The sequence below is a fragment of the Neltuma alba genome, unplaced genomic scaffold (assembly GCF_004799145.2).
Source record: "Neltuma alba isolate B1F8T4 unplaced genomic scaffold, ASM479914v2 tig00011390_pilon, whole genome shotgun sequence".
Lineage (NCBI taxonomy): Eukaryota > Viridiplantae > Streptophyta > Magnoliopsida > Fabales > Fabaceae > Neltuma > Neltuma alba.
In genome coordinates this window covers 174,232-197,069 of record NW_021636082.1, presented here as the reverse complement: position 1 = coordinate 197,069, position 22,838 = coordinate 174,232, and the positions used below count along the sequence as shown (strand labels likewise).

The window sequence follows — 22,838 nt, the reverse complement described above, 5'->3', positions numbered from 1 at the left end:
CCATCAAGCACCATTTAAACAGTTCCATAATCATCATTTAAATAATTACGTAGACAAATTATAATTATAGATACACACGAGTCCAAATCACCTTTGAACTCCTTAGGTTTTATAGATATACAGATATCTAATGATTAAAGGCTGTCTCATTTCAGCATTCTTTGTTGCTCTGAAGCCTGACATCCCTAAAGCAAACATGGGAACTAAAATGTATGCTTTTGTAACCAACGCTATTTGGATGGCAAAGCAAAAAAGCAAAAAAAGGAAAAGAAAAGAAAAAGTAACAAACACTATTTGGAGGCATATTTATATTTAGGGTTTATTCACCAATAATTCAATTACATCATGCTTATTTGAATTTTAGTTATATTGAATTTATTTGGTTAGGTTGCTTGTAAATATACATGATCTTATCCTTTAATATTTAAATTTCTGCCAACGTCATTCTTCATGATTATGTTTAAACAGCATTAGATAGATGAATGTGTATATTTTATGAACTCTCCCGGCTGTGATTATGGTTGTGTATTTATTAAAGGAACCAATAAAGCATATTATTGGCACACAAATGATTTCAAATGCAAATGATAGAATGCCTCGACTTTCACCAAGACCTATTTGAAGGCAATTTCCTGTAACATTATCTTTTACAATGGCTATTAGGGTGAAAACTTGTGTAGCATAAATTTAAACTTGACACATCTTGATTTCATCATCAACTTTCTGCTACCATCTCCTGAGTTTATAATAAAAAGGGCTTGATTTTTTTTTTCCGCCTTTGCACTTAGTATCCTAACTAACCCCTCCAAGAATTACAAGCCAGATTAATTCAGATTGAGGCATGACAGATACCATTAGGGTTGCCTCTAAGATGCTGTGCGCCCAAGGGATCAAACCCGTTATCTTTGGTTAAACTGGAACGGCCCCAACTAGCTGATCCAACCACACAGGGTTTAAAATTTTAATTCTTGATTATTATGAGAATGCAACTGGCACAAACTTCAAATGTGGTCAGCAAAGAAAGCTTCAACAATGTCATAGGTCTATATTATGTATTGTCGACTATTTATGTATGGTGCGGCAATACATCCCACTGTTGGTGATGGTAATTTAATAATACATTTGACTATGCGGTCTTCATGTTTTAACGATAGTTACAAATAGATACTATGTGAAATTAAGCTCTTCGTTCTCCCAAGGATGCTCCGTGCATCGCATGGGTGCAAAATATAGTTATGAAATAAAATCAAAAAGTTAACATAGTATTGTGAATAGAGATAATGCACCAAAGAGAAGAATTCAGGAATACAACTTTTGAAGTTCATCTTTGAATTTGGCTTTCAGCTGTTCTCTCTTTATCTTGAGAGCTGCAGTGACTAACCCAGATTCAGGCGTCCATGGATCTGGCAGTAACTTAATCTTCGCAGGAATCTCAGTTTTTCCCAGCTTGGCAGCTTTTGCGGCCTGAGAAGAATTAAAATGAAAATAAGCCATTAGATGTCGAGCATAAAAACATTGTCAATAATTCAGTGGATTTAAGCAGTCATTTCCAAAGCTGAAGGCGCATCACTTGAAATGGAAATAATGCCTGTTACAGCAGAGGCACACATCAAACAGGCTCACCATCAAGAACAATAAGAGAGAAGAATCAGGCTTTACTCCGACTTGATAGAAGAGGAGGAGGGGGAGACTGAGAAAGAACTCGTGATCTATCATATTCAGCCCATACAAAGTCGTTAATTCCATTTTACAGAGTCCGGAAGAACACTACTTTCTAACTACATCTATGAAACCCCACCCTGTGACACAACTTAGAATTCGCTAGTGTAGCAACGGCAAAGTCGTTAATCCCATAACCTCGATGGTGTATTAGCATGGAAAAGTTTTTTGAAGAGAGAAAACATGAAGGAAATTACTTTTATAGTGTTAGGTAGATGGCTCATAGAACTCAGCTGTATTATTGCCAAATAACTAGAACTGACCAGTACAACTCCCCCTCAATGAGGTCAGAGGAAAATGTGACGAAATTGACTGATATTCCTAGCTACTGTTCTGGAAATAAAAAATAGCAAGAACAAAGACATCCGTGACGTTAGAGGTCAGAGGCCCTACCAAACCATCCACATGCTTCTTGTCTGCCTCTTGTAAACACGCAACCCTAGAAAACTGAATGTCAGCACCCTCTTTGGGGTTATTGGGCTGTGTAGGAAGTGCATCTGGGCCCAATTGCTGCAACTGAGTATTCTGGTCAGGTTTGGGCCTTCACCTGCTATAAACCTCTCCTTCCATATCCATCATTGTCCCCTCCACAAGATTTACCTTGTCCTCAAGGGGGAAGTGTGGAAATTGCAACAGAACAGTATCATGTCTTCCCAAGTATTCTCACGATCTAGTAGGTTACACCACTTAACTAGAATCTGTATTCTCCCATCAGTCATCTTATGCACCTCGACAACATATTGAGGTTGAATTCGCAGCTCATAATCCTTAGATAAGAAACTGAGAAGTGGCTGGGCTTGTTCAGGGAGAAATTGATTTTTTTAATCGTGATACATGAAAAACAGACAAATCCTTGCTGTTTCGGGTAATTTCAGCTTGTATGCAGCCTTCCCAATCCTTTGACCGACCACATAAAGCCCATCATATCTAGGTGCAAGCTTCTTGTGTTGACGCTTAGCCAAATTTCTTGACTTACATGGCTAGAAGCACAAATAAACATGATCTCCAACAGTAAATTCCACATTCCTCCTCTTTTTGCTAGCTTGCTGCTGCATCTTTAGTTGGGCTTGCTCAAGATGGGATTTGAGAGTGCAGGACTAAGGGCTTCATATTTGTTGCGCTGGCATGTTTTGCACTTGGATATTTGCTCCTGCACATCCCTCTTCATTCCCTCCCAATAAAATACTTTTTCTTGTTGGTCTGCAGGTAGTATCCCGAATGTTCGCCAATAGGACAGTTATGAAATTCTTCAATTAATGCAGCAGTTTTTGGAGAATTTTTTAGCAGAACCAGTTTGTCTCGGTACAGTAAACAGCCACTCTTTATTGAATACCTGGCTGGAATTTCTCCCCCAAGGAGAATCCGCACACAAATATCATTTAATTTCTCATTGTTAGCTATTTCAGCCTCAAAATTCTTTTAAATCAGCATATTGCCACGGTGAAAAGGCATTCAAATTGCCATTAAAAAAAAAAAAAAAAAGGCATTCAAAATTATGCCATGGCTCTCTTCAAGATAAAGCATCAGCAACTCTACTTTCCTTTCTCAGCTCATATTTTATTTCAAACTTGTAACCTGTCAGCTTTGGCACCCAGCTTCTCTGGTTAGGATCTATAATTATCTTTACTAATAAGTGTTTGAGAGCCTTTTGTTCAATTCGTATGATAAAAAGCTTGGAAGTCAAATAATCTTGCTTTCACCACAAGAAGCAAGGCAATTAGTTATTTCTCATAAACAGACCGCTATCTCGCTTGCTCTGAGAGTTGTTGGCTAAAATAAGCTATGGGCCTTCCGGTTTGCATCAACACCGCTCCAACACTAGTTCTGCAATCGTCAGCCTTTATCTCAAAGGAAAGCTGAAGTGATCAAAATGGAAGCAGACACCGTTGCTGACTTCAACGTTTCAAAAGCCTTCTGGGGCTTCTCACTCCATGGAAAAGCATTCTTCTTCAATAATTCAATGATGGGGGCTGCAATCTTCCCATAGTCTTTGATAAAGTTTCTATAGTATACAGAGAGGCCCCACAAGCCTCTCAAGCCCTTAATATCCTTGGGAATTGGCCACTTGACCATGGCATCAATTTTTGAAGGGTCAGCCATATGGCTGAGATACTCTAGCTTTCTTTGCCCAAAACTCCATTTCTTGGGGTTGATGACTAGTTCATGATGCTGCAACGATGTTTGAATGTGGTAATACTATGCATTTATTGTGAATATCCGTTAGTATTGCATAGGCTTTATTAGTATTCATTGGACTTTAAGGCTTTATTCTCTTGCTTATTAGGCATTATTCTCTCCTAATGTGTATATATATAGTCCTTGTATATTAATGTCCAACAATACAAACGAAATAATTTTTCCCTCCAAAAATTCCACATGATAGCAGGCTCAAAATCATGATTGGGGTTTGTAGGCTACAGATCGCTTAAAGTCTCCCATGCAGTACCTTGGGGCAATCATGTGCATCCCGAGGAAAGAGAGTGCCCCAGTCAGCCAACCCCAGAAGAATCTTGCAATGCAGGACTCTTCCTTCTCCTCGCTGTCCGCCATGCATGCTGTAGAAGTTAGGAGGGAAAGTTTTGGGACTTCTAATGGGCTCACAAATTTTGGAATTAGGTTTAGTGCTGGGCCATTTTAGATAAGGTCCCATCTTAACACCCCTAACTTTCCTCTCTTCCACTTTTTACAACGTTGTGTTTCTCCCTTCCACATGATATGCATCATCCATTAATTCCTTCAAGCTGCAAAGTTCCATTAACCAAACATTACCTTTTACTTCATCCTTCAACCCGTTCAAAAATATCCCCATCAACGATTCTTCAGGCATATCTGGAAGAGTGGTAGACGATAACTCAAAATTCTCTCTAAATTCTGTCATTGACCCAACTTGCTTCAATCCAGCAATCCTCTCATAGTTGTCGCCAGTTTGACGGCAATAGAATCACACAATCACAGCTTTTCTCAACACCTTCCAATCTGCAATTGAAGCTTAGACTTCTGTCCGTTGAAACCAGTTAGTAGATTGCCCCTCCAAGCCCGAAACTGCTTCATCCAACTTCTCAAACTCAAGTACGCCATTAATCATGAAGTATCACACCATCCTAAAGGTCCACCCTATTGGATCTTCCCCACCAAAAAGAGGCGCCTACAGTTTTGATATTTCTGAACATCTTTTTCAGCAATCCCTTCTTCTTCCCCTATAGTCTAGTCTCTACTTCATGCACCCATAACTCAAATTTCTCTCTAAATTCTGTCACTAACCCAACTCGTTTCAATTTGGCAATCCTCTCATAGTTGTCACCACTTTGACTGAAATGGAATCACTCAACGACAGCTGTTTTAAACACCTTCCAATCTGCAATTGAAGCTCAGACTTTTGTCCATTGAAACCAGTTAGTAGATTGCCCCTCCAAGCCTACAACTGCTTCATCCAGCTTCTCAAACTCAAGTACGCCATAAATCATGAAGTATCACTCCATTCTAAAGTTCCACCCTGTTGGATCTTCCACACCTAAAAGAGACACCACTAGGTTTGATATTTCTTAACATCTTTTTCATCAATCCCTTCTTCCCTTATAGTCTAGTCTTTGCGTCCTGCACCCATATTCCTTGGTTTACAACCTCCATTCCTTGCCTTCAGGTCCCCCCCAGGGCTCCTTAACCACCTTCATTTTTGGGTGGCTGTGCTTGGCTCCAAAGCAAAACAAGAATAGTAATATTCTATCATTACACATTTTACAGCAGCACGTTCTTCTCTTGCTTCGACACTAGCTCTCTGTAGTTCTACCACCTTTTCCATATTTTCCACCCTTGACTCCATTCTTGTTCCCACCATGCCCCAGAAAGCACCTAGTCTAATGCCAAATTTTAAAGAACTAAGCAATATTATTGCCAAATAAGTAGGATTAACTAGTACAACTCCCCTTCAATGAGGTCAGCAAGAGGAAGATGTGACAATTGACAGCTTTCGTTCTGGAAGTGGAAAGTAACAGCAACAACTAATAGAAATAGCAAAAACAAGGACTGCCTAGAGATTAGAGATGTCCAAGGCTCTCTCAAACCAACCACATGCTTCTTGCCTGCCTCTTCTAAGCACGCAACCCTAGAAAACTCTCAGCAACCTCTTCGGGGTTATTAGGCAGTATCTCAAAAATAGAAGGAAAAGGGGCAGAAATGCGGAGGCTATACTAGGACTTCAATTTTTAAACTATAGGGAGGGTCTTCAAGGTTCCAATCACTTGGGTATGCGACCATACCTTGATTCCAATCTCTTGTTCTTGGATTTTTCGGGTTTGGAAGTGTATAAGTCAACGTTTAGGGTAGATTTTTGAATTTTGGTAGGTTTCCACCGACTAAAATGAATTTAAATGACTTAATGAGAGTAGTTTTAGTATTTAATCAATTTGGTTTTACATTAGCTCATGATTTTGAAAATTTAAGGTTAGGGTTGAAGAGAGTTGTGAAATTTTCACCAAATGAATTGAGATTTAATGGTTTAGTTTAGTTTGTTTGAAGTTTATTGAAGTTTAATCGGATTGTTTTGGAGTTTGATAAGGAACTTCACAAGTGGATATATTTCTAAGATGAGAAATTGGGGGTTTTGATTAATCAGAAGATTTGATGGGCAATTAATGTTTTTAATGGACTAGTTGAGTTAGGAATGATTGAAGATCAGAACTGGTTAGAAGGAATTGGTATTAGGAGTAAAACTTGGGGATTTTGAGTTATAATGTAAACTTCTTGTTTAGCAATTGAATTGATGTGAAACATTGTGAACGATGTAGATTAACTATAGATTGAGTTGTTGGCATCAAAGTCCTCTCAAGTTTGCTAAATTGAGCAAAGGCATGAAGTAACCATGGCTCATTTACTTTGTATGCTTGTCGATAATGGGATTGCCAGTGTATTTTGACATGTAAAATTATATATAAATATTATATATACGTACACATGCATGTATATATATGTACATTGTATTTTGACATGAATGGATCATTCTATTGTGAAAAGTTATGTTTATGCATTTTGTGCAAACTTTTCAGTGAAGTGGGATGTATATTGAAATATACTTTTGTTCTGAGCTTTTCCTAGGTCTTATTATATGATTTGCAAATCGTGGAAGTATGAGATGTGAGAAGCTGCAAGGGTTGTTGCGGTCATCAAGGGAAGACTCTTGAGGCTTATTAATTGCCTTTTAATGGCCTCTTTGTCGTTTTCGTGTGCTGGGAGGATGTACATTATCATTTAGAGCTATTTGGACACATTTGTGCATGATTTGACCTTGAACATTATGTTCTAAGTAACCATGAATTACTATGAAAAACTACTACGGATTTGGCTTTTAAATTACTTGATGTAATGGCTTAAATGCCTCGGATGATGATCATGAATGATTATGATTCTTTTGGAATGTTATTTGAGTCTGGCTATTTATGAAAGTTGTTTTATGACGATGGTTGCCGGTTGTGGGCTTTGTGGTCAAAGCCCTAACTCACCATAGAATGTGTCTTGGATTTAACATGTTGATTTTAACTCTGGATCCCAAATTCAGGTTACGTTGTTTTGTAGTTGTTCAGGTTATTGGGCTTTGTCCATTTCTACCATGGTAGATTTAGTTACTTCATATTGAGTTTCCTTTTCTACCATGGTAGACCCTTATTATTGGGTTTAATTCTCTTTTACCATGGTACACATTTCTTGTATTAGGCTTAATTCTTTTATACTATGATAGCTTGTGAAGTTATGGTTTAAAAAATTGAAGGGGTTACAAAAATCATAGTTAAGAAATGTCATGTACATCCTGCAAATCATTGATTCATATTTACTAACCTTGGAAAGGGACTGCTGAACCTCAGATACAGTTTCAGGTTTATCGCACAAATCAGGAAAATCCCCATGCGCAACACCAGCTTGCTGGGCCCATTTCTCCAAAGGATGACGCGAAGGAACAATGAGAGCCACACAATAATTATGGAAGGGATCTGCATAAACCATAATACTATCCACATAACTACATGTCGACAGTGCTGCCTCAACCTGCAATAAAGTTGGAACAGAGCATACACAGATCCGGATTAATTTTCTATAAGCCTTCTGTCAGTAGTTCATAAAAAATGATGTGCTAAAAGTCACCTTCCCAAGAGAGATATATTCTCCGTGTTGAAGTTTGACAATATCCTTTTTCCTATCTATAATCTCAAGACACCCATCAGGATGGAACCTTCCGATATCACCAGTATAAAACCAACGTATACCCTTCTCATCAACCTGTACCAGATAAATCGTAGGTACTTTTAATAAGATTCAAGAATATTCCAAGACAAATCTCAAAGAGACATACTTGCAACCTATGTTATGAAGTTTACCTTGAACACCTCATTAGTTTTTTCAGGATTCTTGAAGTAGCCAGCTGTCACACTAAATCCCCCGACTACAATCTCTCCCCGAGGCATTGGTTTATCTGATGTCATATATCCACCTTCTTCCCAAGAAACAAGCTACACATTCAGAATGAAGAACGAAGTCAATCATTTCCCCATTGAAGAGCAGCAGATTATATTTTCCATTACAATTTAGAAATAAGTAATTTAAAAATTTCTGACATGGTATAAAATACTAAACTTGGCATTAAATACGTTTTATCATGATTACAAACCGGAACACAACAAATAAGTACCGTTTTGATGCTAAATTAAAGCATCATCAACAATGAGATATATGCTGCACCTTAATGTAGCAACAAGGAAGAGGAGGACCAACACGTCCCACACTGTTGTCATCAAACTCAGAGAAGGTAGCTCCAGCGAATGTTTCAGTCAAGCCATATCCTTGACCAATGGGAGCCCTGTTGACACATAATGATAGATAACTTCATTTGGATAACAGATGCACAAATATAACCATACAAGTATATCGGAATATAATTAATGGAAGGTAATCCAGCACAGAGTTAAACCACAATACAGGAATAATCATAAGAATTAAAGCAGAGATTGCATGATAACATTGCAGTCAAAAGGAACCATGTAAATGTAAATTACTAATATTTGCAAATCTAACAGCCCCTTGAATACTTGTCTCAAAGAAAAAAACAACCCCTTGAATAAGCCCAAGGTGAAATGATCTACATTCTCAATGCTATCTTATTAACTCTATTCTAGCAAATATTAGGCAAGCAACATGATAAAATTCACAAAGGAAACCATCAGAAAAATAGTTGGTTTAGTCTTCATAAACTAAAAAGACTTCTGTAAAAAGATTAATAACTCTTATAAGGACAAAGATCTAAAAAATGTTCGAAATTAACAAAACTAGAGGACTAGTCATAGCCAACATTAAAATAATTTTTAAAAAAGGCTGACGGGCCTGGAGGATTAGTGAGACAGGTTCACACAATAGAAAGAGGGACAGGATTTAGGAAGGACGAGTGTCAAAAGGGGCCCAATGTAAGCGAAATGCTGCAGTCCCAAAAATAGAGGAGTGCAGGCGTGTGTTTGTGTTTTGGGAGCTGTGTTGCAGAATGATGTAGGAAGAATGAATTACAGTTTTGGCAAGAAGAGTGATAGAATATGGGAAAGCCTATGTTAGAAGGAAATTTAAAGTCCATTATTTCTATGGAAGTTGGCTTTCCTTAGCGATTAAGTATTTAGCAACCAGGTTCATTTTATTATATGTTTGCAAGTTGTTATTCGCCAGTTGTTTGCTTCTTTTTTTTTTTTTTGGCAAGTTGATGAGCTTTCTTCTTTGGAAAGAAAGCTCCTTCTAACACAAGCTTAATAGCTTCCACTACTAATATACTTTGATGAATGAATATTTTGAAGCCCTGTGATATCTCTTCCTCCTCCCTCAGTTTCTCTCATTTCCCCCTCAAATCTATTCTGTCCCCCCCCCCCCCCTCTGCTTTCTATCCTTTTCCCCTAAATCATGTGTTTGCATTAGAACAAGTGTGGGTGTGTCTTGCATCTAAGAGAGCCTAACCATTGGAAAGTTAGGGAGCCTGGTTCATGAGGCTTCATTTTTCTCGTTTTCAGAGTGTTTATTTATGTGATTTTTGGCTGTAACCATAGAAAATTAGCTTGTTTTGTACATTTTCTCTTTTGTTGTCATTGAAGAGTTGGAGCTCATTCCTTTGGCCATTCAATAAATCAGTTGTAGAAAGAAAGAGGAAGGAGAAGAGAGAATAGAAGAGAGTAAAGAGAAGGAGAGACGAGAGTATTCTGAATGGTATACTTGAATTATTCGAAATGAGCATAGCCCTTGTAATGGCATGTCTCTCACTTATATAGGCTCTAGACTACTACGGCTAGTTATTTATTTAGAATTGTCATAGTACCCTCCTAATTGTCTATAAGTAACTATTTTATTATTTACAATTCTTACATCAATACCCCCTCCCCAAGAAGAACACTTACCCTCAAGGGTCTGCAATTTTGGATGATGGATGCTGTTGCTGTAACTGAAACAATGAGATCCAGCTAGCTTCATCATCTGGGAGGCCTTTCCACTGCACTAACACATCTGTAACAATACTACCTCTTTTTCTCCCCATTCTGTTATTCACATCTTCCCTAGTTTCAAATGCTGAAGTGGGTCTGGCCAATCAATGGGAGGGTGATGCTGCTTTACTGTTGGATCAGGGCACAACTTCAACAAGGATATGTAGAATGTAGAATACAGCCTTGAATCTGGTGGTAATTCTAACTTGTAGGCAACTGAACCCACCTTTTGCAAGAGTCTATATGGCCCAAAATATCTTGAAGCCAATTTTTGAGAGCTCCCAGACGCTGCAAAGATCTGTCTATATGGTTGAAGTTGAGGAAAATCCATTGCCCCACTTAAAATTCTCCATCCATAAGATGTGAGTCTGCCATTTGCTTCAACCCTATTCACAGCCCCATGTAACTGATGTCTAGCAAGTCACAGTCGGTCAATATGCACATGTACAGGGGAATCAATCCTTTTAGCATTGACGCACACTTGCATTACATGCACCAAAAACACCTAATGAGCACACAAGAAGGTGATGTGATTCGAGCCAAAGGAAAAAGGTGCTTGGGCTGGAGATCAGTGCATGGGCTATCAAAATTGCTGGTTCAGCGGCCCTAATAATGATGTTCAAGGTCCAAGCTACTGAAGGGGAGAGGTTTGCAGTTGCTCACCATAACAACACTTAAGCTATTTCTGCTGTTCTTAAGATGCTAACTGAGGCTAGTGAATAATCCGGAGCATCCTTGGCCATCTATCAGACTGTTATAATTTTATGTCTGGTCCATTATTTCAGACAGGTGGAATATAGTGACAGAATTGATGGACTAATCAGTTGGTGGTTTTCTTGGAAAATCTATTTCTGCTCAATTATTGTTACCAATAATTTCTATGGAAAGAGTCACTGTCAGCAAAACTATAGGACATCTTGTTACAGCTCCTCATCCCAAAAAGGGGTACAAATGCTATTCCCCTTTACGAACAGTACTATCTTTGGCTGCCAATCTCGACCAGCCATTTCATCAGCTTGATGTGAAGAATGCCTTTTTAAATGGCGATCTTGAGGAAGAGGTATACATAAATTTTCCTCAGGGACTTGCAGAGTACAAAGAACCAGGTGTGACCTGTAGATTGCATAAATCACTCTACGGTTTGAAACAATCACCAAGAGCCTGCTTTGAGAGATCTACCACGGTGGTGAAAAGCTCAGGATACATACAATGCCAAGCCAGTGACACACTCTCTATTTTAATCGTATATGTTGATGATATAGTTGTCACAGGAAATGATGTTAAAGGGATTGAGCAACTCAAAAGGTCCTTGGCAACTGCTTTTGAGATAAATCTAGGCAGTCTGAGATACTTTCCAAGCACGGAGGTTGCAAGATCAAAAAAAAAAGGATCTCAGTTTCTCAAAGAAATTATACACTTAATTTACTCAATGAGACATGTATGCTAGGAGCTAAGCCTTCACCAATGCCCATGGATTCATCAAATGATCTACGGTACAAAAAGGATGGACTACTAGTAGATGCAGAAAGACATAAGTCTAGTTGGAAAACTCATCTACCTATCTCATACAAGGCCTGATATAAGCCATGCAATAGGCATAGTCAATCAATTCTCAAATGGACCACAAGAGCACCATATAGAGGCAATTTACACAAGACTGAGGTACTTGAAGATAAAGCTTGTTGATAGAGCACAATGGCATCGTGTGATTCATGAAGCCAACCACACCAAGTGGGATAAGGCTTGTTGTTGTTGTTGAGGTACTTGAAGATGACACCTAGAAGAGGCCTCTTCTTTCAAAAAAGGGAATCCGGAGACATGACTATCTACACTGATGCAGGCCATGCCAGAACTAAAGTTGATAAGAGATCTACAGGAGGCTATTTCACCTTTGTATGGGGTAACCTTGTGACCTCGAGGGGTAAGAAACAAACTGTTGCATCCAAAAGTAGTGTGAAGGCTAAGTCAAGAGCACTTGCAGATAGAGTATGTGAATGTTTGTGCGTAACCAGAGTACTTAAAAAACTTGGCATTGGAGAAATTCCATCAATTAAGATGTAGTGTGATAGCATCTCAGTGCTTCAGATGGTTTATAATCTAGTACATCATGAAAGAATGAAGCATGTGGATACCGATAGACATTTTATCAAAGAAAAGATAGTGTCAAAGGAAATTGATCTCTCTCACATAAGCTCTAGTCATGAAGTGGCGGATGTTCTCGCAAAGCCATTAGACAGGCCCAAGTTTGAATTCTTCAGAAGCAAGCAGGCATGTTGGACATCTACTTGCCAGAGAGGGAGTGTTCGTGAATGGGCCTTGAGCGTGAAACCCTAATCTAGTCTCTTTACTAGTTAACCTAGTTTACTAGCTGCCACTAACTGTAGAGAGTCTTGTAGATATTAATTCTATTAGGTAATATTTTGTATTTCGAAATTTGAATCTGATTGTATGCCTAAAATCTCAGCTGAACCCTAGAAGGCCGTGACCTCGTCACCCTTGACTGCCCCTATATAGCTATTTATTCTGGTGCCCATTCTGAATAATACAAGCCATATTTTGCATCACAAAATACACAAAGAATTAACTCCTAATATGAGCACAGCAATATCCCTGGATTGTCCTCCAACTTACTCCTTAAAATGTTTTCATATAGAAATCCTTGTTCATCCTTTACAAATCATAAGCCAATATTTGGTATAAATAAAATGAAAAGATCAAATCAGGGAAATGACGCACACAAAGTCACACATTAGGTATTCGAACGCAAAAAGATGAGTTGCATTCCTTCCAAGTATTAGGAGGTACATTTAAGGGAGGAAAATTAAAGCCATTACCCCATGCATATATTAATAAACTGCTGTGAATCTGCAGATAGAGGGGCTCCACCGCAAAGCATCATCCGAATTTCACCTCCAAGCAGGGCACGAATCTTTTTGAAGACAATGAGGTCCCACAACAGTTTCTCCAATCCCCAAGCTCCCAGCCAGCTTCCTTTTAAAGCAGCAAGTCGACGCTTGTATGCAATCTGAAAAAGAGTCTTCACAAGCCCTTCTTTTTCCTCAACCTTAAGTCCATCATAGTAAGGGGAATAATAACTCCAACACTGTTAGAAAGCTATGAATATGAAATGCAGAAAAACAAAGCTAGTGAACAGTGACTATCAAATCAACACCTTTTTCATAACTCCATCTCGAATACGATCAAGAATAGCTGGTACTGAAGTTAAAAGTGTGGGCTTCAACACAGTCGCATCTCCTTTGGTTCCTTTCTTAATTTTACTAGATGTGTCCGTCAAAGTCAATGGAGAGCTATAACCAATAGCAGCACCAGCAGCTAGCATCACAGACTGGACAACCATAATAATTTAGAAGCAATGTTGCAACTTTTTTTAGACAGTTATGGAGCTAAAAAGAAATTAACTACCTCTGCAGCCAATTCAAAAACATGAGCAAGGGGCAAGTATGCCATGTACACATCCTTTGTCCCAAGATTTGGAATAATTGGTATAACAGCTGCTGTAGTCGCTACAACATTTCCATGAGTAATCATGACTCCCTACATGGTTACAAACAATTAAAAACATGGTAGGAAATGAAAACAATTTTTGAGACATCAGTGTCTTGATTTTGATACTCATGCACCACCCCCAACTCCTTAAGAACAAGGATTTTCTCATAGGGAGGGAATAGGTGAACGTGAGAAATGTTTTAGTTGTTTTATTTGCATTTTGTGACCACGCTACTCTTTCTGTGTGTCATGTTACCTCGTAATCGTGATGTACAAGAACGTTACAAGAGAAAGGGAAACAAAGAGGACTAGAAAGAAGGGAAGGACAAAAGGAAGGGAGAGACTAGGAAAACATAACACTCAAATTTTCGCTATTCAAAAGTTTCTTCACATACTAACTCACCCATCTATTTATATAATCCAATACCATAGAACTTAGCTAACTGACAAATCATGACTATTGATTACCCCTTAATCAACTCCCTCTATTTATTTATTACATAACAATAACCCCTCCCCAAAGACTGTTGCCCTTAAGGGTCAAGTATGGTAAAATTTGCACCCAAGCAGGCCCAATAAGCATCATAATTGATCCTCTCTGTACCACAGCAAAGCAAACAAGTAGGTAGGAAAGAAATGAGGAATTATAACTCTCAGCTAGTGAAACCTCATGAGCCCAAGAACCAGCAAAAAACAATACCAGAGATATAGAACATGGTGATGATGAATGAACATCAAGGACAGGCATAGAAATTGACAGAAAATCAAGAACGGATGGCAAGGACAACCCATGGCTACAAGAAACATACAACATCAACAAAAGAGAGGTCGACAATAAGGGGTAGAATAGGATATGTAGTGATGAGGAGACATGCAGAGGAGGTGGTGAAAGAAACATAGAAGACAGCAGCAAAATCCCATGACCACAAGAGACCCACAGCAACAATGGTCCTGCAACTTGAAGGAGGTATTGTTTCAAGTTGCTTAGAAGGTATACACCAATATCATGATGGAGAGAACTGAAGGATGAAGCAGATGGCCATGTGTATAACTAGCATAAAGCTTTGTATGGCTTGAAGCAAGGTCCTCGAGCCTCATATGAGAAAATGCTTTTCTTGCCAAGGGTTTTGAAAATTCCAAAGTAATCATTCATTCTTCTTACAAGCTAACACTCAAACAATATAATTTATGAAAATCAAATCATACCTCAAGTGTCAAAAGTTCAAATATATGATATCAATCATACAGAATGGCAGTGAAATTGATGGAAATGTTATGCATAAATACAAGTTGAGTGGTTAAAATGGAGAAAAGCATCAAGAGTTATTTGTAATCAGAAAATACCAACTACAATTAAAGGGAAGTTTTGTCAAAGTTTTATCGAATTTTTATAAGACCAGCAATACTATATGGTAATAAATGTTAGACATGAAAGGGAAACAAAAGCAAAAAATTAGGATAGCAAGGATGAAGATATCATGATGGACGTGGTCATTTAAAAAAAAAAAAAACAAGAAGAAGATTAGATTTGTAATGATCACATATGCGAAAGAGTTGGCATGACATCTGTCAAGGAAAAGATGGTATAGATCATTTAAGGTAACTTGGACATGTATAAAGAGGAGGCACCAATTAGGAGGGGTGAACATATGGTCTAGTAATATAAAAAGGCAGACAGGTAGAGAAAGATCAAAACCAACTATCAAGGTTACTATCCAAAGACCTTTTAGTGGATGGTATATCTTAGGAATTGATAGCTGATAAAATACAAAAGCGTTGTGCAATTCATGTAAACAACCTCACATAATGGGAGAAGACTTGTTGTTTAGGTTCCCATTTGAAATGAAAACCACAAGATAGAGTAAAAAATGATACAGAACTTCTACTCTATTTAATAAGAATAAAAATTGTGTAGTCTTAATTTTTATTATATAGAATTCTTTTTAGAGGACACAGAACTTTGATTCTGGAAACTTTTAGCACTTTTTTGAGCATGGAAATTATTTCCTTAATTTTCCGAGACAGGTTATTGAGGAATTACTCAAGAAGAGTATAAAACTTGTCTAGAATTTGATGGTTGTCTCAAAAGTAACTTTGCATGTTATTTGGTTAATTGCTAGACTAACAATCATATGTAGAAACCCTCGTGCATGTAATAACTATTGGAGGTTCTAATTAAGATTAAATCCATAGGAATAAAGACTTGAACTTAAAAGGACTCTTTATTCATAATTTTACCATCAATTAGACCCAGAAAAATAGCTAAACAACCCAGATTACTGTACATCAACAGAGTACAAAAGGTATTCAATAGTATATAGGTGTTCACCGAAAACAAAATGAAGTTACAAACCTTTGGTAGACCTGTACTGCCACTTGTATACATGACAAGTCCAATATTTTCCTTAGAAGGTAAGTTTGGCGGAATAGGACCTTCTTTCCCAAGTTTCTCAACATCACCAAAAGACGCAATTGTCCACTTTCTCAAATCTCCTAAAGCATCATTATTCAATGAGTCATCATCTTCAAAATAAATCACACTCTGGATAAACGTTAGGTTTGAGCTTATAGCATCTAACTTCTTCAACTGCTTGGCGTCACAGATGAGGGTGGATACTTGAGTCTGTTGACATTCCAAAGCTTCAAGTGAGTACCTCCAACCCAACTTTGGATCTTATCTGTTTGAAATACATTTGTTTCCTCTAGTTATATAATTGCAGCCATTTTCTTACCTCATTAAGTGAGTGGATCAGGGCATCCTCCCCTAGAGAAGCATAAATAGTAACAACTGTTATATTCTGCCTAAAGCAACCCTGCAATTAAGCCAAACTAAATTAAGATGCTTGAATGCAGAAACAATCAATAACAAAATGAGAAGACACAATGAAATGAAGACAAAAGAGCAAACCAACCTGAAGAGCAATGAGCCACTCAGACCGAGTATCAGAGAAAATGGCAACACGACTATCTTTGTTATCAGCAAATCTAATAAGCCCAGATGCAAAGTTGCACACACGAGCAAATACCTCTTCATAAGTTTGCCATTCATAATTGCCTAAATGGAGTGTCTCAAACTGTCTACCATCATGTGATGGAACTAACTTCTTTTCAATTATATTCCTTGTCCCAAGAAATCGCCTTTTGGAGTATTTCTTACATGACTGCTCAAATAGATGAGCCATGGTTGTAGCTCCTTCCCAAGGAACTTCAACTAAATCTACCCTTTGAGCATTACGTACTGCATATCCTGGCTCACCGCTGACCTCTACTGGAACACCTCTTACTTTTCCTCTCTTCTTTCCCATGAACAATGCCGAAAGCAAGACAGGTATAAGTATACCAATAACTATAGCACTCACAACCCCATATTCTCCATAATCTTTCCAAATAGACAAGTTGTTGAATAAATTCAAGGAACTATCTCCCTGATCCTCCATTGCCTATCGTTGATATAACGATCCTTATTAATCAGAACACAAACTTAATACCTAAATTACAAGGAAAAAGTAAAGATCATCAACTGGCCCACAAAAAAAAGGCATCACATCAATTATCCCCTATTGAAATTAAATGTTGTAACCCTTTTTGGAACAAAATAAAAACAATGAAACACAAGTCTATGAGTCAAGATAACTAAGTGGCTCTTTTGCAAGATGTTCTTTTTGCATTTTTCCTATTTACTTACATTCTTTAGTATATATGTTGTTTTTGTTGTGCCATGCATCTCATAGTGAGTATAGCATGTATATGTTGTAATATTATTTATCTATTATTGCAAAAGGAATAGAACTCTGTGACTCGAAAATTGTTTTGCCTATCAATACATTGATGAATTGGGCTTCTAAAAAGCAAAGAGTTATAGCTAAATCCAGTATTGAATTACAGTACAAATCTTTGGCACTTCTAGCGGCAGGGATCCAATCATTGCTTTTGAAAAATAAAGTCAAGAATAGGAGTACACTTGCCCTTTGGCAAGACAATCTTGAAGTTGCAGCCTTGGCGGCTAATCTAGTGTTCTGTGCTCATACCAAACACATAAAACTACACATTCATTATGCACAAGTTCTAGCCAAACAGTTGCTTATTCACTATATTCCCTCTTCAGAACAATTGGCAGACACTTTTACATACCCTTTCACATTCCAGATTTTTTGAACTTCAAAGCAAACTTACAGTTAAAATAACTAACACTCTGCTATCCCTTATTATAAGAAATAAAACTACCAAAACCATGCAGTTCAAAATATTAATTAAATTTAGTTAAAAAAATAAATGGGTGGGTAAGATATATACATATTTTTCCAATTATACTCTTATTTGTAAAGAGAATACATGAGAGATAATGAGTGAACATTTATTACAAAGAGATGATAAGTAACATATATTTAATGAGGGTAAAAGTGAAAAGACTAGTTTAAAATTTCGGATAAAGAGAATTTGTTTCTTATATTTGAGGACACCACTATGAGAGGTTTTGTTTCTTATAAAAAGGGACAAGGGGAGTACTTAACTAGTTTGCGAGGTGAGCGCTTTCCATTCTTTCCTGTTTACTTATTTATATTCTTTTGTATATATGTCTTTACTCTGGCTCTCTTAGCGAGCATAGCATAAGGAAGACCGCATAGTTTCCACATTTAAGATAAAAACAAAAGACACAAACATATTTCTGGTGATTTCGAATTAAAAAAATCAAATACTTAAGTATAATAATCAACAGACAGACAAAGAAACTGAACAAATCAAACATGAAGATAAAATGAGAGCAAAGTTTAAAATTTAAAAATAATAATAGTAGGAGAAGTTAACGTCATTATCTCCTAGTGTATTCCATGTTATTTGGATTAACAGAAAAAGAAGTTCAGAGAAAAAGAAAAATCAATACGATCAGAGTGAGCACCTTAAACATGAAATATTCGGGGAGGAGGAATATCAGTCAAATCAATCCCATTTGATATGAAGGGGAGAATTGACCCAAAAGGGGGGGAGACGATTTTCATATCAATTGAAAATCAACCAATAAACTAAACTCAGAAAACGATCAACAATCCCAAAAAAACATGCGACTACCTGTGATCATAAGTCATAACCAAAACCAGAGAAGGAACTCGCGACTAAATACCACGTTGATCTAAACAACGGCAACAATTTTGACCACCAATTACAACAAAGCTAAAATGACAACGGAGAGAAACGCGCATGGAGCAGTACCTTCGGGGCAGGAAGCAGATGCTCCAGAGTATTGTGTATCGCTGCAAGACGGGGGCACAAGAAAGCATCAAAGTACGAAGGTGGTGGAAACAGGAAACACTTTCGGCTCTTGAATGACAAAAATGGCCTTTAAGAATTAGGTAAAAATAAGCATAACATGATTGTTTTAAAAAAAAAATTATTTTGTTTTTAAAAATAAAAAATAGTTAATAATGTAAAAGAAATAAATTTTTTCTGAAATACAAAAAAAAATCATAATATCATTTTAATATCTTGTTACTTTTTGTTCTTTATACTCATCTTATTCTTGATATAAAACATATTTAACTAATTTGATTACATTAAGAAAATTAGGTAAGTTAGTTAATTATAGGGATAATTAATCTCCCGGTCCTTATAGTTTCATCTGATTTTTAATTAGGTCCTTATAAAATTTTTTCTTTTTATCAGATCCTTTTACTTTCGTGTGTTTTTAATTAGACCCTCTATTTTTTTTTCTTTTTATCAGGTCCTTATAGTTTCACTTATTTTTTAATTAGGTGCTTTGTAGTTTTTAAAAAATTATTTATTAAATTTATTCTTTAAAATTAATTTCATTTTTAAATTAATAATTATATAATTGGAAAAAAATAATTAATATAATCATGTAGTAATTAATATCAGAATAATAATTATACTTAAATATAAATTATTTATAATCATATTTTAATTTTAGAAAAATTTATTATTATAATTTGAATTTTATAATTATAAAAATTAGAATTGAAAATAAATAATATATTTGTTTAACTAAAATTTTAAAAGAATATTAACATAAGATTGTTACAATAATTTATTATTTTTAAAATGTTATTATTTGTAAAATAAAGAATAAAAAACTACAAAGACCTAATTAAAAATAAAGTAAAACAATAAGAACATGATAAAAAGAAGAAAAAATTATAAGGACTTGATTAAAAATATATGAAAGCATAAGGACCTGATAAAAAGAAAAAAAATTATAGGGACCTGATTAAAAACCAGTTGAAACTATAAGGACTTATATATTAATTATCCCTTAATTATAAAACAAAAGATAATTAATCTCTGGGTCCTTATAGTTTCACCTGACTTTTAATTAGGTCCTTTTAAAAATTTTTCTTCTTATCAAGTTCTTTTACTGTTATGTGTTTTTAATTAAGTTCCTCTATTTTTTTCTTTTTATCAGGTCTTTATAGTTTCACTTATTTTTTAATTAGGTCTTTTGTAGTTTTTAAAAAATTATTTATTAATTTTATTCTTTAAAATTAGTCCTTTGTAGTTTTTAAAAAATTATTTATTAATTTTATTCTTTAAAATTAATTTTATTTTTTAAATTAATAATTATATAATTGGAAAAAATAATTAATATAATCATTTAGTAATTAATAAATAATCAGAATAATAATTATACTTAAATATAAATTATTTATAAATGTATTTTAATTTTAGAAAATTTTATTATTATAATTTGAATTTTATCATTATAAAAATTAGAATAAAAATAAATAATATATTTGTTTAACTAAAAATTTAAAAGAATATTAACATAAGATTGTTACAATAATTTATTATTTTTAAAATGTTATTATTTATAAAATAAAGAATAAAAACTATAAGGACCTAATTGAAAACAAAGTAAACAATAAGGACCTGATTAGAAATAAGTGAAAGTATAAGGACCTGATAAAAAAAAAATTATAGGGACCTAATTAAAAACCAGTTAAAATTATAAGGACTTACATATTAATTATCCCTTATAAAAAAATATGATATATTTTTCGTAAAACACTATAATTAACTTTCTCAATATCCTACCTCCTTCTCTTATTTGATTATAGTTGAAGGAGTATCAATAGAGATAATTTTAAAAAAATTGATAAATACAATAACTAGGTTTTACATTTAGGACTAAAATCACTTTAATAATTAGGTCTCATATTAAACCGGAAAAGTATGTTTTAGGCATCAATGAGGAACCATTCTCATTAAATCAACTGTTAGAGTAAGTCCAACTTATTGCAAGACAACTTGTAGCCCTCTAAGCATGCCACCTATGCCCTAGCATCCTTCCCTACGTGTGATGTGGCAACGTCCAAAGATGCATACATGTATTCCTGATCCACAATAGATTCAATGGGTAAACGACTGAGGGCCTTCATATGTATTCTTGGTTCATGAGAGCTTTTTTAGAAAAATATTTGGATCCAAAATATAAAAAATTAACAAGATAATTAATGATTTTCCTTTTTCTCTCCCTTGTTACGATCAGAAGAGAGAGGAAAGAATTTCCAATCATCTTTTTTAATAAGAAAAAATATGCAATTTTTATTGATTTAAAATTGGAGTTTGTAGTGGTGGAGGAACTAGACTGGAAAAAAGAGAAGGATTTTAGCTGTAAGGTATCTAATGAAATTGGCATCACAAGAATTAAAAACACATGTAATGACTTAACTAATATTTTTCAATTTGTAAGAAAGTCTAACTAATATTTTATATTATAGACCGGAGGGAGTGTCATGGTTACTTCATTGCTGGTCCCGTGCGTGTGAAATTTGGAAATGATGAGGCGGACATGGGAACATGCTTTCATATGATATATTTGCTAGCTACACTGAGTCCAATACATCAATGCTCCAAGCTGATTTATATCAGGCTCAATAACAAGCACTAACGAGTCTGTCCCACAAAACGCAACTCCTTTCTCCCTTCCTCTCTTGCCTCTTTTGAGGTGGCGGGAGCTCTTCTCTTATCACTTGGGCAAGCGGTTTTCACGGAATCTTCCTCCTCGGCTTCGGCTAAGGAAGGAGATGTCCGTCTTTGTGTTATTGTTTGTCTTTCTCTATGTCTCCTTGGGCTTTTAATGGTAGTATCTCTGGTTTATACAGCATTAATCAGGCTTGAGAGCTCCTATCACATCCTATTAATTTTAAGGAAAATGACATTGAGGTCCCACAGAACCAAAAATACAGCAAATAGGTCCCCTAAAATCCCATAATTTTTTTGAAGTCCCAAAGGGACTTGGATGCAGTTTTCAGAATCTGGAAATTACCCTCTTGCCCTGGCCCTGTTATCAGAAAAAGTGACGGGAGAAGTTCATTTGGTGAGGATTTCCTGCGCAAAATTATCATGGTGAAGCTTCTGTAAATGCGAGGATTTCCATGGGTGAAGAAGATGTTGAAGCTTCTGTAAATGCTAGGAATATGACAAATCTTCAGGTGTGGAACTTTTTTTTCTCTCCTCTCCTACCTTTCTTGACAGATTGTGCATTGGTTTGGGAATGGGAAATGAAAAAATCGTTTTTGCCTTTGGTATTTCAAAGCTTTTGTTTTTGGTTTAGGATTCAGAAGTTAATGAATGGAAAAGTTGTGTTTTTGGTTGGTGTGTGTTGTGATTTAAGTTGGGTGTGTAGAATGATAATGGGTGTTCTGTTTTTGGGTTGTTTTTGGGTGGTTTTCCTCTGTTCTGACGTTAGTTTAATGGCAAAGGAAGAAAAAGATGAAGGTTAGTAAGGGTAGAAACCCTTAGCACGAAATGGGATTGTGTTGTCAATCATGCCGCGATAGTTGTTAAAGCGTGCCGCGAAAGTTGTCAATGATAGTTGCGTGCTTCTTGATGTAGGTTTAAATTACTGATGGCGAGTACGTCTGGAAAACATCCAAAATAAGAAGGTTTATCATTGTGAAAGATGCAAAGAGCCTGGACACACTGTCAAGACATGCAAGGACCCAAATCTCAGCTGAAAACATAATGAAATCAGCTATTTTTTGTATATGAATGTGAAGGGAATATTTTGTAAATGGGTGTGAAGGGAATTTTTTGTAAATGGATACACACCAATAGTTAGTTTCTCATAATTACATGCAACCCCTGTGTTTTTTTAGGATGGGT

The 22,838-nt window shown here is 36.0% G+C and overlaps 1 protein-coding gene across 3 annotated transcripts; it reads right to left on the bottom strand.

The window, feature by feature from the left end:
• Positions 1-1,100: 1,100 nt before the first annotated feature.
• LOC114712671 (long chain acyl-CoA synthetase 8) lies at positions 1,101-19,022 on the bottom strand. Of its 3 annotated transcripts, none has more exons than XM_028897221.1 (12): positions 18,930-19,022; positions 16,634-17,209; positions 16,454-16,534; positions 16,051-16,344; positions 13,638-13,769; positions 13,387-13,560; positions 13,049-13,278; positions 8,446-8,563; positions 8,085-8,216; positions 7,852-7,986; positions 7,549-7,755; positions 1,101-1,464 (listed from the first exon to the last, which is right to left on the bottom strand). In XM_028897221.1, the coding sequence occupies exons 2-12, from the start codon at positions 17,156-17,158 to the stop codon at positions 1,300-1,302; spliced, it is 2,193 nt and encodes a 730-aa protein (XP_028753054.1). In that variant the 5' UTR covers positions 17,159-17,209; positions 18,930-19,022; the 3' UTR covers positions 1,101-1,299. The 3 variants fall into 3 exon arrangements, with proteins under 3 accessions (XP_028753054.1, XP_028753056.1, XP_028753055.1); XM_028897223.1 differs by having other exon boundaries at positions 16,075-16,344; XM_028897222.1 differs by having other exon boundaries at positions 16,634-17,161.
• Between the last annotated feature and the right edge of the window lie 3,816 nt (positions 19,023-22,838).

Bases quoted from the DNA above. Each gene is read 5' to 3' on its own strand.
- LOC114712671 (XM_028897221.1), bottom strand. From the start codon at position 17,158: ATGGAGGATCAGGGAGATAGTTCCTTGAATTTATTCAACAACTTGTCT. The intron at 16,345-16,453 runs GTAAGAAAATGG...GAATGTCAACAG, and splicing joins TGATCCACTCACTTAATGAG to ACTCAAGTATCCACCCTCAT. The intron at 8,564-13,048 runs GTAATGGCTTTA...ATGTGTCAACAG, and splicing joins TTTATTAATATATGCATGGG to GGCTCCCATTGGTCAAGGAT.